At 46.3% G+C, this 15184-nt stretch overlaps 8 protein-coding genes across 8 annotated transcripts; 3 read left to right on the top strand and 5 right to left on the bottom strand.

Annotated features, from left to right (window-relative positions):
• Positions 1 to 263: 263 nt before the first annotated feature.
• Positions 264 to 573, bottom strand: N7503_004130 (uncharacterized protein; the record flags this gene model as incomplete). The annotated part of the gene is made up of 2 exons (XM_057063677.1): positions 264 to 479; positions 508 to 573. 2 exons carry the CDS (start codon positions 571 to 573, stop codon positions 264 to 266), a joined length of 282 nt encoding a protein of 93 aa, XP_056924592.1.
• A 276-nt stretch (positions 574 to 849) lies between these two features.
• On the bottom strand, positions 850 to 2286 carry N7503_004129 (uncharacterized protein; the record flags this gene model as incomplete). The annotated part of the gene is made up of 1 exon (XM_057063676.1): positions 850 to 2286. The coding sequence occupies one exon, from the start codon at positions 2284 to 2286 to the stop codon at positions 850 to 852; it is 1437 nt and encodes a 478-aa protein (XP_056924591.1).
• Positions 2287 to 2793: 507 nt separating this feature from the next.
• Positions 2794 to 3150, top strand: N7503_004128 (uncharacterized protein; the record flags this gene model as incomplete). Its single annotated transcript, XM_057063675.1, has 1 exon — positions 2794 to 3150. The coding sequence occupies one exon, from the start codon at positions 2794 to 2796 to the stop codon at positions 3148 to 3150; it is 357 nt and encodes a 118-aa protein (XP_056924590.1).
• An 856-nt stretch (positions 3151 to 4006) lies between these two features.
• On the top strand, positions 4007 to 4426 carry N7503_004127 (uncharacterized protein; the record flags this gene model as incomplete). Its single annotated transcript, XM_057063674.1, has 2 exons — positions 4007 to 4268; positions 4332 to 4426. The coding sequence occupies 2 exons, from the start codon at positions 4007 to 4009 to the stop codon at positions 4424 to 4426; spliced, it is 357 nt and encodes a 118-aa protein (XP_056924589.1).
• Positions 4427 to 5108: 682 nt separating this feature from the next.
• N7503_004126 (uncharacterized protein) lies at positions 5109 to 6484 on the bottom strand (the record flags this gene model as incomplete). The annotated part of the gene is made up of 3 exons (XM_057063673.1): positions 5109 to 5660; positions 5718 to 5806; positions 5857 to 6484. 3 exons carry the CDS (start codon positions 6482 to 6484, stop codon positions 5109 to 5111), a joined length of 1269 nt encoding a protein of 422 aa, XP_056924588.1.
• A 1585-nt stretch (positions 6485 to 8069) lies between these two features.
• Positions 8070 to 9832, bottom strand: N7503_004125 (putative MFS sugar transporter; the record flags this gene model as incomplete). Its single annotated transcript, XM_057063672.1, has 5 exons — positions 8070 to 8473; positions 8530 to 9053; positions 9115 to 9349; positions 9402 to 9742; positions 9795 to 9832. The coding sequence occupies 5 exons, from the start codon at positions 9830 to 9832 to the stop codon at positions 8070 to 8072; spliced, it is 1542 nt and encodes a 513-aa protein (XP_056924587.1).
• Positions 9833 to 11204: 1372 nt separating this feature from the next.
• Positions 11205 to 13157, top strand: N7503_004124 (uncharacterized protein; the record flags this gene model as incomplete). Its single annotated transcript, XM_057063671.1, has 5 exons — positions 11205 to 11478; positions 11552 to 11962; positions 12016 to 12790; positions 12839 to 13088; positions 13146 to 13157. The coding sequence occupies 5 exons, from the start codon at positions 11205 to 11207 to the stop codon at positions 13155 to 13157; spliced, it is 1722 nt and encodes a 573-aa protein (XP_056924586.1).
• A 767-nt stretch (positions 13158 to 13924) lies between these two features.
• N7503_004123 (mitochondrial import receptor subunit TOM22) lies at positions 13925 to 14840 on the bottom strand (the record flags this gene model as incomplete). The annotated part of the gene is made up of 3 exons (XM_057063670.1): positions 13925 to 13978; positions 14205 to 14494; positions 14732 to 14840. 3 exons carry the CDS (start codon positions 14838 to 14840, stop codon positions 13925 to 13927), a joined length of 453 nt encoding a protein of 150 aa, XP_056924585.1.
• Positions 14841 to 15184: the final 344 nt, after the last annotated feature.

Genomic DNA, 15184 nt, shown 5'->3' with positions numbered 1-15184 from the left:
CTCATTCCACGGGGGACGAGGGACTTCAAATATCCAGACGCCTGCTCTTCAGCCGGCTAAATGCCCTGGGTGGTAGAATATTGATTGTAATCGATCATTTCAAAAACAAGAGAGTGAATATCAAAAGAGCGACAGCTGCACCAAGTATCTAAGGAAGCCCAAGTATCTAAGGAAGCCCTTGTCGACTTTCAAGGCGAATTTCCAATGTAATTCTTTTTAAGGCCTTACTTGAGGCTTGTTTCCTGGATACAGTTGTGTTGCTGCTAGTACACAGTACTATCGAAGAACCCGTGCAGCTCGCTCTCTCCATTCGTATTTCTTCTTCCCCCTTGCTCCGTGCATGTTATTTCCTTTTCCCTGTGGCCTGTAGACGTTCTTCGAGTGTATCTGACTTCACGACCCTTGATGGAAACGTCCTTAATCCGTAGCACAATGTGTCGAGTCACTGTTTGGCGGAAACATTCTTTCAAGCCATGGCTCTATATTCTGTTAGCAGGTTTATCTAACGGATTCATTGGACACATCGGCAGGATAATCACCTCGCTTCTCATATGCCCGATAAGACTCGGGCATGGCTAGTGATGGGACGGGGTTCAATCGGCCGATCCAGTGCTTGAATGAACAATCATCTCTCCCAGCATCGAAAGCAGCGTGCTCACTTGATTCGGTCAAGCCATCGATGTATTCGATTCTTATTTCGTCGCAGCTATAAAGGAGGTGCGTCATAGAATACCTCTGCAACGATAGATTGTCTCCAAAAAAATCCCAAAGGCGCTTCCAGATAGCGTCTGCTTGCATTGAGGAATCGATGCTGCCAGGTGAGTAGCTGGATTCTCCAGGAAACGTAGTTTACAGAGATTGTGCTGGCAGCATGTATAGAGATGAAGCCTCACGCCTTATCGGGCTGGAAATATAAATTATGGGCGATTTTTTTCCAGTCGTCAATTGGGCGGTGGGCGATGTCGGTGAAGCAGAGGGATGGTTTGGTGAGTCTTTTATATGTTTATTAGGTGGTGAATCCTGGTTTCTACTCTCTTGGGCATCTAGGGTGTCCTGGGGGCCCATATTCTGTTGAGTATCCGGAGTCTGAGCTTCCATATTACCCTGCGTGTTTAGACTTTCTGCAGCGCCCAGTACTCCTCTAGGCTCTAAATAATCACCAGTACGCTCATCATCGTCAACTACCCTGACTTCGAAAAGAGTGAAAACAGTGAGGGTTTCTTTGACTCCGGTAATTAGGCCCTTCAGAAGTTCAGAGGTGACATATACCTGATGAAGATGAAGCTCCTTGAGCCGAGTAAGTTGCATTCTTAAAGTAAGCAACCAAAAGTAATCCGGTAACAACCTCTGGCCATAATCGCAGTCCTGCGAGTAACTTAGTATTTGAAGACGAGGGCCAACTTTGATCAGCAAATTTAGCCAGGTTTGGCCTTCTAGAAAAATATCAGGTGGATTAGGCGCAAACGGGCCGATGCTTCTTGCAAAAGCAAAGCAGATATGAAGATCCTCCAGTTCATCTAGAACAGAAGAAAGAAGGGTATTGTACTGCGCTGCTCCGAGGGTGATTTTGGGGCTCAAGCGGCCAAAGAAATCAGCATTATGTGTATGCAGCTTCCGGATCTTTCCTGTTCGAGTAGACGAAATGAGTGCTCCGAGGAGCCTCGATAACGCTAGGGAATTGATACCGTTTATCTCATCACGGTGAAGCATGCTTAGTCTATCGTGATGGAATTGGAAGTCGATTTGATTTATCATATGGCGCCAACCGAGAAAGCGAACTTTTTGCTGACGTGGATCGAGCAAGTACGTTGTCGGGTAGTATGCAAGTCCAATTGTATCAACGTTGACAAATCGTTCCAGGCATTTGCTAAGTCTGATACTGAAAGATTCTGATTCCAGTAGATCGGAGCTGTCGGTGACCATGCTTTTGTAAATAGCATAACGGGCCTTTAACTCTTCGCCTTTAATCGGTTCAGGGGATCTTGAGGACATGGCAAGGTGACCTCGGCGTTCTTCTCTTCGAATGCCCAGTCCTTCAAATAATTGTGGGATCATCCATAGCTCTCGAACTCGTTCACAAATAGCATCCGATTCAGCGAGACCTTCCAGTTCGCGAAGACTCTCGCTTGTGGCAATAAATTGAATCTTCTTGAAATACCTGTTGGCGAACTTGTCGAGCGTTATTTCGTACAATGCGTGATTTGATAGCCTGAGAGCTTTCCAATCTGACAACTGCAAATTGCTGCAGATAGTTGAAAGCAGTTCCAATGGAAGAGACGTCAACATGGTAGAACTACTGTCTGCCTCAATGGCTCAGAACTGATTTCCTAGTAGGAACCACGCGATAGCAGATGGGTCGAAGTATAGGAGGAGCTTGGAACCACTGCGACCGGGGCGTGAAACTAAGCGAAGGTAGAGGTTCGCTGTGGGTCCGGGTCGGCGAAAATATAGATCCAAGCAGTAGTGATAGGCAGCCAAGTCCAAGGTTGCGGATACGGTTTAAAGATGTATAAGTAACTCAACTAGTATAGCAGTTACATATGCCCAGGTGGATCGAATGGGAGGGCTGTCAGGAACTCGGCCCTAAAGGGTGGGGCATAGAGCTCGATTATTAGTGGGTACCGGTACCAAGCTCTAAGGCTGAGAGCCTCCGAAGCATCCAGATCCTCCAACGCCCACCAGACAGCAATCACACTGGAGCGGACAATAGACCTGATTATGAGTCTCTTGGAGAATGGGGCAGATGCACACTCATGCGACAACAAGGGACGCAATATCCTCCATAAACTCTACATGCCTCGCTGGACACAACCTATCTCGACTGACGCACTGGATCTTCTTAAGTATGTCAATGTCAATGAGACTGATGCTGACGGCTGCACTGTCCTACACTATCTAGTGAGGAACTTGAGTCAAATTGACGCTGCTCGTTATCTCATTCAACGAGGTGCCGATGCCACCAAGAAAGATAAGAAGGGGATCACTCCTCTTCAAAAAGCTCTGGAAGGGACATTCCCCATATACATACAAGCATCTGTAAATGTGGACATTGAGTCTGAGTCATATGCTCATACTGAAAGAGCACGAAATGAGCTGAATCAAGTCTTGCTTGACGCTGAAGCTATTCAAAAATCACTGGATTCCAATTAACACAAAATGCAAACGACTTAACGAACTTAGCAGAATACTACCGGTCATTCAAACTCATCAAGAATTCTACGGTGAAGCTCACTGAATTATTGATGAGATGTTTCCTTGGATTGCTTTGAAAAAAACGGGAGGTCAACAATTGGCCCCTGACGTCGCAGATCGACGCGCTCAGTGGGGCTGCCTATTTAGGTGATATTTCTAGATCTAGAAAGCCAACTCTCTCTATTCTTAGCACTTGCCACTCGTTCATCTTCGTTCTCTATGATTTGTTGGCTCATTGCAATTACTATTGTTAGAGTCTCAATTGTGGGTAATATCGATGATCAATTTACTGACCCTGCATCATAGTGTACCCGCCAGGTACCCATGGACGCATACCAATTGAAAAAGAAATAAATAAATAAATTCTCGGCTTCATTTCTTGTTACTAAAAGTTTGATGCTCATTCACATTCACCAACTCAGGATATACATGATTTTGATATTCACATTCATCAATTTGTTCTATTCTTGTTGAACAGGATAGTAAGTATCTCGAATGGCCGTCTTCATGTGGTAAGTGGGGTCTTTGGGTAGTATGTATGGGCCGAATGGGGCCAACGCCTCGAAAGGCAAAGACCAGCAATTGACCGAGGGGAACTCTGGAATGGGAATTTACAATTACTTGTGCCTCAAATGCGATGAAACTGTCTGTTACCAAACGTGGAAGCGCTGTGCTTAGTGTTGACTCGAAGCTATATATGCGGAGATGCCCTCTAGCTATTCGATCTCATCACTCGGCCATAAGCACTGATACAGAATCACGATCAGTCTAAGCAATATCCCAATATTTTAAATTTCTCAACATTATCTTCAACATGAAGTTCACAAGCTCTATCCTCCTTCTTACTGCGCTCAGTGCCGCCGTCTTTGCCAGTCCACACGATCACGACGATGATGATGATGACACTGTCACCGTGACCAAGACTGTGACCGTGACCTCTACGGATTACATTACCCGCAGCACCTTCAGAACCCATGCTTCCAGCAGCTGGAGTAGCTCCAGCACGATCTCCAGCCATCATTCTAGTCCTACCAGCTCCGACGACTCTGACAACTCTGATGGAACTTGCATTGCCAGTGGGTTCAGTCCTCGTATATGAGGATTTCAAAGTACTCTAGCTAACATTATTCTCTCACTAGAATATCACGCTTGCACTCCTAGCGATACTTGCTGCGACAACTTCCAATGTGTTGGCTACACCCAATGGAACAGCGGCACCTGCGTTAACCGGTAGATATGGACATTGACATTCTTTTTGATGATAGCGTTGCACTATAGATTTCTTGGCTTTATTTATTTCTCTCTTGGTAGCTTGAAGTGTTTTTGAATTATTTGAAATGATAGAAATCTATGCTATGGCACAATTGTCTTTGCTTACTGCCATTGAGTCTGTTTCTTGAAGCCTCAATGTGACCATTTGATACTTTAAGCCCTTCTAATAACTAAAATAACGCCAGTGGCAGCCACAGTCCAAATGATTTCGCTGATATATCCACTCCATATAGCAGAACTCGGATGATACGGCCACGTACAGACTTCAGTAGTCACATTCTCAAAGGGTCCATAGGGACAGTCGTGCCCAATGATAATATTTTCTACATTACAATGCGATCCTGGCGCTAGACCATAGTTATAGTGAGCCAAGAACGACCCTTCTTGGCGAGATGCTTAGGGGTTGGCGGGCTATCAACCTACCGTAGGTAAATAATGCGTGATTCTAAACCTTGACAGATCGCTTCAGTGATGATTACCAAATTCAGGAATCTTTCCCGGGATATAGAGGCTTATGAAGCGGGCTCACATATTCCGGGTCTCAATTAATTGACGTTTCTGTACAATTGATCTTAGTGAGTAGTATTGGAGTGTAAACTGAAGCTACGAAGCTTCTTGAAATCACTCGGGGCTCTCTTGAGTGCCTAGAGGCTTGATGGGTCATGCCATTGAATCCTAGTAGTATCACCCTCGCTCCACCAGCCTCTTCCACCTCTAAGATAGATATCTGATCTTATCTCAAATGATTTCAGCTGTCGTGCATATTCCTCATGATAGTTCTCATCATCATATTTATCCCACTCAATAGACTTCTGAGGACCGTCAAAGCTAGCCATATCCTGTTTACGCGAAAGATCCATCATCACGTACCCAATTTTCCGACTAGCCCGATGAGGCTCAGCCGACACGTATTGGGTGCTGTCATCTCCCTCGTGGGCTTGGAACCATATGTCTGCTGGGCCGGTGTCAGGGTCGCATGCGGTATATGGGCTTGGTAATTGACGTAATTTTCGCATAGCGTGATCATCGAGTTCATCCGTTTCTCCTCCAAAATAGAGATCATTCGAGTCGAGGAGGCACTCGTCCAGGACCGGTGTGTTGTCAGCAAGTAGAAGCTTTTCGTCTAGTAGACGATGTCGCTCTTCGTAGGTGGAAGCTGTTATCACTTTTCCGAGGTATTTGACCCCTAGTGAGAGCTTCGGCAGTATTAGCGTTGAATAGAAGAACGTGATTGTTTGTTTTATCAAACTTACGTAGCCTTGTATCCAGGAGCTCTCATACTTGACCCACGGAATAGAAAGCTCACCAAATTTAATGTCATGAGCGGCTACTTCATTGAAGGCTGGATAACAATGTTAGGATTTGCAAAATTCCACGTGGGAGAGGTCATACCGGGCTTCAATTCATCAAGAAGAAAATCATGAACACAGGCAAGTTGTTCATTCTCCCAAGGCGCAAATCGTTTGAAAAACAGATTGATCTGATCATCACGCGACAACCGAGAGCGCGATTGTCCAAATAGTGAACCATAAAGTTCAAGGGTATAGAAGCTACGCTCTATACGATAGATCTCCGAAGGGGTGAATGAGAGCATTGAAGTCTTGAAAAGCTTCTCATTCTGGAGTAGAGCCTGTGCCTGAGCCGAATATTCCGTCGCGAGCCTTTGAACTGTCTTGTGAAGATCCATGACATGCCGGGCCTCACGAAGATTTATCTGTTCTAGCTTTTTACTAGCTTGTGAGGAGGTGAGAGAAAAGTAATTCTCGATGATCACATCTTTATGATGACGCGTAATGCGAAAGGTTTTGTCGAGCTCAAGAAAGGCTGCAGCGTACGGCAGGAGTTTGGCATCTATTTGCTTGTGGAGTACATGAGAAACGGTGGTTTTGTCTTCTCCAAGTGCCTCGTATAGTGACCTATTGCTTTGGATGGCAGAGAAAATGTCTTCAACTCTCGGTAATTGACGCAGGATAGCGCTGCGAATCTCGACGGGTGTTTTCAATATTCCGTGAATCTCCATGCTTGTAGTCACAAGATAGGCTGTATCCCATTATTGGGCAGGGAAGTTGAATTTAGATTTGGTTAACGAGGTTTCAAGACGATCTGGAAATGACCGGATTGGCAGTCGTCCGAGCGGTAGGTTTGCGGAGAAAGTGGTCCACAGGCTAGATAGACGCGACGCCCGAGTGGGGTAATGCGGATGGCGCGTCGGGTGTTCATTAGCAAGTTGTACGTGTCTACCTAGTCATCCGGGTGATATGCTGGCCCGGTATCATCAATCCTGACTACCTATTGAAAGTGCCTAATAGGTATTATATTATGGTGACTTTGCATTTGTGCGATGTACTTCAAAAATAAAAGATTCAACCTACGTGGAAAAGCGCCCACGTCACGGCCCTTTTCAACTCTCCTGTCTTTTGGTGATGACAGTCCATCAATTAGGACGAAAATAGACTTGTGACTTGAATGGAACTCACTTGTTATATTTGCATATAGAGACATCGGGGATTCATCCATTAACGGGTGTTAATACAATATTCTCAATCATTGACATCTAGAATATGTACTGTACCAGCTAACTGTGGTCTCCAATATATGTTCCCGCAACTTTAAAATTTACCTTGGAGTGGATTTTCTTTCTCCAGTTGAGGAGCCCAACAAAATATCCAGAATATGGTGAGAATCGGTCAATGGGGAGATTCATGGATAATGAGTTGAAATGTTTGAGTATCGTGGATAATTCATGAGACGTAGCCCTGTGATATGCAAGTGCACACGTTGCATTTGACGCCCCAAAATCAAGAGACACATGTACAATCTTTGCTACCTATTGGCATTTGGGCCAAATCCTCACAATCAATTGATTCAATAAAAAGGAACCGGTGCTTCTTTCTCTAATCTGGTCCATTGCCCAGCTATCAACCTGTGGGTTTTCTGTATAATGCTTGTCTTGAAAACATGCCGTGACTAGATTTAACAAGCATCAAAGAGTTGATATTACTTTCTTGGGATGTCTTTTTCAACATTAGGAGCGGTAGCTCAGTGGTAGAGCGATAGATTGCAATTACCTAGCGATCATCTATAGGTCCCGTGTTCGATCCACGGCCGTTCCTTTCTTTTTGTTTTTCTTCCGTCCTGGAAGCGAGAATGTGGGTGGTTGGACTACATTCTTATTATGACCCACTTTCGGTTCAGCCGAGCGGAAGAAGGATTCACCGATACACTAGTCACATGATGCTTTCTGTATCCCGTGGTAATATTACATTAATCTGTGATGTTTATGAAGTTCAACGCTCCAACTTCCTTGTAAGTGCATTATAGTGGTGGTCCATGAGAGTGAAACCAGCCTTTGAGACCGCTTAATATATAGTTTACCGCCTATTGATACGCAGTATGCTGACTTCAACTCGTTGCTTATGTGCAGACACTGTTTCCATGAGATCGAATTAGGAAACGGGCATGCAAAACCGATTTCCCATAAATCTGGCGAGTTCGCCTACATTAACTAACAATTTTATGGAATGACCATACTAGTAATTTGGTAATTTTTGATATCCAGACCCAGTCGAATCCGCTGCTTTATGTATTCCCAGATATCGCTTCAATCAACGAGATTCCACATTCTCAACGTTAACAGTTCCGGGCTTCTCATGAGCTTCATGAACCTCCTGAACCTCACGAGCATTAGCAGCCTTCTGGTTTGCGAGAACTTCCTCTCCCTGAGTAACATGGTTGGCTCCACCAAACAAGGCATCAATCTCTTCAAGGGGAACCTGCTTGGTCTCCGGAACAAAGAACCAAACAAAGAGACCCAGCAAGAAATTGATTCCAGCGAACAGATAGAAAGCATAGAAGCCGTCATTATTCAGGAAGATAGGGAAGAATTGCTGGAAGATGGTGTTGGCAACGTTTTGTGTCTGCGAGGCCATGCCAACTGCCTGCGCGCGAACGTTCATGGAGAAAACTTCGGCTGTCCAAATCCATACTGTTGCACCCCAAGAAGGCTTGTCTGTGAAATTGTGAGCAAACTTGATAATCTTCTGGCTGGATTTGAGTGTAACTTACAGAATAAAATGAACAAGAAGAAGAGGAAAACGATCGAGATGCCAACAGACTCAGACTTGGCTCCATTTGCCATGTTCGGTGTCTCTGTTTCGACAGCGGAAACAATGATCATGCAAAGACCCATACCAATGGAACCGCCGATCAGAAGAGCCTTTCGGCCAAATCTGTCAATAAACCAAATAGTGTTCAGGGTGAAGAGAATACCAAAAGTGGCGTTGAGGGCGTTGATCAGAGAGATCTGGCTCTCATGGGTGAAGACTTTCTGATAGATCTTGGTAGAGTAAGTGTTCAGGGAGCCCTGTCCGGTAAGTTGTTGACCGGCGTTGATCACTAGAGCAAGGTACATGCGCTTGCGAAGAGACTTATCCTTCCACAAAGCGCTGTAACCGCCAGAGATGGCTTCCTTCTCGTATTCGAGAGCTTCGCGAATCTGCAAGATCTCATCTTCGACCTCTTCTTCTGTGTCTCGGACCCGGCGGAGGGCGGATCGTGCTTTCTCGATGTCGTTGTTGCGCTTGATATACCTGCAAATCCTCGGCGTTAGAACAATTTCAAATTGGGCACCCATCGGAATGAATGACTCACCAACGAGGACTTCCGGGAATAATGGGAAGAAGGCAAAGGATAAGAATAGGAAAGAAAAGCTGGAAGATAATGATCATTTTCCAGTCCCATTCTCCCAGCTGAGGGGCTCGGGTGCATGCATAAGCGATCCAGAAGCAGATGAACGAGCCGACAGAGTAGAACATCTGCCAGAAGGTCATAATCTTTCCTCTGATCTCTGCAGGAGCTAGCTCGCCAATATAAATTGGACCGGCAGCTAGAGAAACCTGTCAGTACTTAAATGGGTGAAATTTTGGATCTGGACTTACTCAAAGCAATACCCTGTCCAATACCGATCAGGGCACGGCCACCGATGAAACAACCAATGTTACCACGTGGAGAAAAGGTCTGCATGAATGTAGCAACGATGACAAAGGCACAACCGATGCCCATGCCGACCTTACGACCAAGATAATCGGCCGTAGGTCCTCCAATGAAGAAACCGCCAACGATGGCACCAACTGTGTATGCAGTATTGATTGAACCAAGCGTATTATCTCCTGGGTTGTTGAAATAGGCCACCCAATTAGCTGATCCCTGGACGGAGTTGAATACAGACGCATCGTAACCGTACAACACCATGCAAGATGCTGCAACGAGCGAAACGAACCTAAGGGGCAATATCAGTATATTGACAATGCTTGTATTGACGAGACACATACCAGTTGTAGGCCCGCTTGGAGGTCATAAGGGCAACCATCTTGGCGACAGTGGCCTGAGATTAGTCTGAAGTGACTAGAGGTAAGAGAAGTCGCAAGCACTATCGCTGCAGTCGTGAAGCTTTGTGGCTCGGATCAGCCTCACAGCCTTGTCAATAAGTAAGAAAGGATCTGCAGACAGCTTCGAGATATCCGGGGAAGAGAAAGAAACATGCGGAGTTCCCCAGATATATAATAATCCTGGGGAAAAGACAGCTCTCTTGGCACCCTAAGCAGAAAAAGTCACGGCTCCAATCACTCCATGCCCCAGAACAAGCCCCCGGACGACGCTAAGCACGGCTTGCATCTTTGATAACGGGAGCGCAGTCAAACCGGGATCGCTGAGTGGTGGGGTATTCGGAAGTCAACCACACATGGATCAAAGCATCATGCGCCAAGTTGGCTGCTTATTGGTGTCGAGCTCTCTAGAGCCCATCGAGCGGACCTGGGGTAATCATGATCTGGGGTTCGAGGATATTTTGTCCCCGGATACGCTATAGTTTTGAGTTCCACGAATCAGAGGCCGCGTGGACCGGGGTCTGGGAGAAAGTTGACTCCACCAATCGCAAATTGGAATTGGAATAAAGGAACCCCAGATAATGGTGGAGAATAGAAAATATTGGGTGAAGCAAAGCGAGCTTCCAAGTTTTGAGATCTACTTTATTAAGCTTTTAAATCCGGGGAAGCGGATCCCTCTGCCATGTGTGTCTCGTGTTCTTGTGAAGCATGAGGGATGAGAGGACAAAACAGAAGGAGTGTCCTACTTCACACCGCCTCTAGTATCATGGTCGAGAATTGAGAATAATCCAAATGGAATGTATGTTTCCTCTTCATCTTAGTGATAGGTCTATTTCGCCATTACTTGGGGGCTCTCATCCTTATGTCCAATATGGTTAATTTATACCGTCATCTCTGACATTGGAACTTCATGTTCAGCCAAATGTATATTTCTTGTTCCCGAGGTCCATGGCAAATTCCCGACAAACTTGTATATGTACAAGGACAATGGATCACACATTTGCATGGCTCCTTTCATCCAGAATGTAGTTCATACTTGTGAAGAGCTAGGCACTATGAGACATGACTTCAATGCTGCTCACAGCAACACTAAATCACAATTCAAGTTTTGACGCACGTAAATTGCAAAGAAAAGAAAGAAGTAAGCTTTGAGCCTTAAGTGATACAGCTATACTGCCCGGTGCATCACGTGCTCTCGCGCCCCTCCACGCGGTCCCGCGCGACATCAAAAAAAGTTGATCCATCTCTCACACTGCCTTGCCTCTTTAGAGACCAGAAGAGTTCTATATCTCTGACATGACTTATATTTAGCATCATTCCACTGCCTTTTCTCAATCCAGATTGTCTCCACCTACCATGCCTAGAAAGGCTCAAAAGAAGCAAACGCGACTTGCCTTTGCTACCGCACCCGCCGCACCATCTGGGGACGGTAACGATGATGACGGGGAACGCTTTCGAACTCTCTCCTATGGACATCCAAGTCTAGCGTCTGTCCGGCCAGAAAGCTCGCGCAAAAGCAAGCCAGAATCTTCGAAAGAGAGCTCTTCCAAACCACCCAAACGAGACAAGCGCCAAAAATTAAACAAAAAAACCGAGGAGGAAGCTCCAAAAAGCCCGAGTCAAGGGAGTTGTACGTGACAAGACCATTTGTTGGGCATTGCAAACATTGTTCAAGCTGTTTCCGAGACTGACTACTATGAAAGCACAACCGCCATTACAGATCCTGGACGATTCCTCCGATGACGAAATAATTATTCCCAGCGCTCAGAAAAGAAAAAGAAATGCCCCGGCTGAGCTTCAAATCAATGACGCCACAAGTCCCTCCAAGGCCGTCAGCTCCAAGGACAAGAGGAAATCTCAGCGTCGTGCGCTTTCACCTATCGTCGATGACGAGCCAATGGAAACACCTCGCCCACGTCGCAAGCTGAAACGAAAGGCAGAGAGCTCGCCAGTCATAAACCTCGATTCGGATGATTCAGAAGAACCTGTCATGTCCTCACCCGTCAAGCGAAAGAGATTGATAGCCGGACCGAAGACGCCTGAGACGCCCCGTGACAGTAGTGACCAGGACCAGTTGGACATTGAGGAGGACGTGAGGGATCTTCAAGATTCAGGTACATATTCACAGCAGAGTTTGAACTTGTATGATCAACTGACTTTCCTATAGTGGTCAAGAAGACTCGAACCCGAGACCGAGGCCGAATACCTGAGTCGGCACGAGACAAGAGATTCAAGGCTCTTGAAGCTATCCGCCGCAAGCGGTTGGGACTGAAACCAGAAAGCGAAGATGAGCCTGAAATGATCTCTAACGAAGAAGGAAATGAGGATCCGAGCGGACAGGGCTCCGATGAAGACGAAGAGAACAACAGCGACGTTGAACCAGCACCCAGCAATGAAGATCTCGACCGCTATGAAGATGACTTTGTCCTCGACGACGATAGCGTGCTACTGGGCGTTCCAACCGAAGAAATCCCTCTCGAATTTACCCGACACGCCTACAAGAAACCCAAGGACTACTTCCGCGACGTGGTTGGCTGGATGGTCCTCAATCGTCTCGACCCAGCATTCCCGCGCTCCGATGCAATGTACGAGATGGCATTCATGAAGCTAGAGGACGAAGTCAAAGGACGCGCAGGCTCCCAATTAATCTCTTCAGTCTGGAACCCAAAATTCCGGTATTCGCTCCTAGCCCGTCCGCATATCGAGATTACATCTTATCCCACATTTGATAACCACTCGTGTGATGCTTGCAATCGATCTGGCCATCCAGCATCAACGGATATGAAACTATATGGAAAGCCGTACTCTCTCGAAACTCTTGAACCGATCAACGACAGTGAAGCTAGCGACTCAGATGAAGAAGAGAGTAAATCATCCGACGTTGATCGTGATCGACAAGGACATACATTGCCAAATGAAAATTCGAGGTTCCTTTTAGGCCGGTGAGTTTGATGACGAGACTCATCTTCGACTAAATCTAATTCAAGCAGACAATGCGCAATGAGATCGCGCCTAGCACACACCCTCACCCATTGGCGCTTCCACCTTAACGAATGGGTCGTTGATTACCTCGACCGGATGGGCCAAATGGCCGACTCCGAGGTCCTGCGTCGGAATGGTCTGAGTCAGAAGCGAAAAACTCGGAATGCGATCGCAGTACTTGATGGGATGGTCACGACCGGTGAAGTTGAGAAGCTTTGGCGGGACTTCCATACGAATCTGAAGGCTGCCCGGGAAACAGTATGTCATGTTTTTTTATCCGAAATGAAGAACTTGCAACTAATCTTGAATTTCTAGTCTTTACTATGATGAACTCGACGCTGAACTTGCATTAAATACTCTCACAAGTTATGCATTGGCTGTTTTTTTTCTATTCTTGCATTATACCCCCGTGAGTTATGTCGGCTGCGCCGCTGTATATAGCTTCTTCCGCTCAATGGATTGCAACGTATTAAGATGTCATTTCCATGGCATACACGCACCATCGTATGCATCGATCTTCTACAGAATAGCAATATCTTATTCAAGATTTAAACTCGTAGATAAGGAGGTATTCATGATAGTATGAGTCGAAATCCTAGAGACCTACTTTATACCCAGTAAATAAATCGCATGCTTATTTCCAACATCCATTTTTATCACCTAAATTCAATCACAAATAACAATGACATAACAAGAAAACAAGGGCAGAAGAGTATATAGAGGACATGGAGGAAAGAAAATGGTGATTGTTGTACAAATACATGCATGCATGAGCTGCCAGAGCCAAGATTCTGGAAGAAGACATCAAGGAAGCAAGAAAAAACAAAACCAGTAGGCTGGCCAAGATACCGAGCGCGTTAGAAAACCATATCCGCCATGCCAAAAGCATTTGTTTGATGCTTAAGACTTTATATTGGCCGAGATGGCACTTGGGGATCCAATAGATAGATCGAGGATGGGTAGATGCCGACCCCTTTTCTTTCGCCAGTCGGATCACGTCATTATGGAATGGGATTCCTTCATAGCGATGCGATCGGCAGTCGATTCGCTCAGTTCCAGTCCTAGCTTGCGCTGGTATTCGAAGCGGTATTAATTTACAGAATTGGTTGAGACTCCTTCTTCTCGGCTTCAGAGCCAGGGGTGAGCATCTATGGTGATGAATCGTCAGTGATTGGATCAATATAATTACTTGTGAGTTCATATTTAGTTGAGACGATTTTCAGCCGCAATGCCATCAGCAAGAGGGGGATTCCGGTCTCGCGAAGCAGAATATTCACGAAGTTCCAGAAGACCCAATGCAAGCTGAACAGTGCACGTGGTGACAGAGCCATAAAAAGAAAGCAGGAAGTAAGGAAACAAGGACAAAAAACATACCTCGTTAGCACCCTTAATCATACCCTGCTCCCGCTCCATCTGAATGTACTGCTCCTCCTCGGCGTACGCGAGCGCCCAGGGGACACCGATCAGGAAAGCGCTGGTGCTGATAATCCAAAGGGCCTTTCCGCTGAAAGCCAGGCTGGACTTGCCGAAAGATGTGATAGAAGAGACAGTGCTGGAGACGTGGCGGCGAGCGGAGGGGGGAACAATGTCTTTCAAGGCCGCGAGACGGTCGGCGAGGGTCTCCTCCTCGAGCTCATCATCTGAAGCATCCGAGATTTCCGAGTCTGTTGATGATAGAAAGGCGATGTCAGATAATGTTCCGATGAATTGATGGGTGTTTTCATTCTTGATTCTCGGGGGTTGATGGGCTCGCGCCCCGGAGTTCGGATGATGTGTCGATTGTGGATTGAATCCGGGCGAAAACGTTTCCATCGATGGAAGTCCATCACAGTATAAAGCCGTGATGGCCGCGCGATGCGACTCGCGTGACTATCGGGCGGAGGGAAGTGTCGAGTACTTACCGGTGTCGGTGTAATCCTCCTCGTCATCGGAGACCAGCAGGGCATCGTTCTTGCTGGGGGTGGGCTTGTCGGTGAAAGCCTCGTCCTCGACCTCGGTGAGCTTGACCATTTTGGCGGTGTTGGTGGGTTGGGATGGGGGAGTTGAATGAGTGTAGTTAGAGGGTGATGGATGATGGAGGAAGCGCGAGTTTGGACGCTCCGACTTTTTTGCCGGGCAAAAGCGGCGAGCGAGCTTGGGACTTTGGACCCGCTCGGAACACGAACAATATGACGACAGAACAGCAAACAGCTCAACGGATTAATGATTGAATGATTGATTGAATAATTTACAGAGTTGTGTTGTTCAAATGTCTATCTAGAATACACATCTTATCCCAGTTATTTCCCCTTGACCTCCATTAATGTCAATGGTAAGTTTGGACTATCACGGAGACACCCGACATTATGGAGTCA

Source organism: Penicillium pulvis (assembly GCF_028828015.1).
Source record: "Penicillium pulvis strain IBT 33274 chromosome Unknown contig_1_segment0_segment0, whole genome shotgun sequence".
NCBI lineage: Eukaryota > Fungi > Ascomycota > Eurotiomycetes > Eurotiales > Aspergillaceae > Penicillium > Penicillium pulvis.
The sequence above is the reverse complement of the archived record's forward strand: the minus strand, read 5'-3'. Positions and strand labels throughout refer to the sequence as shown.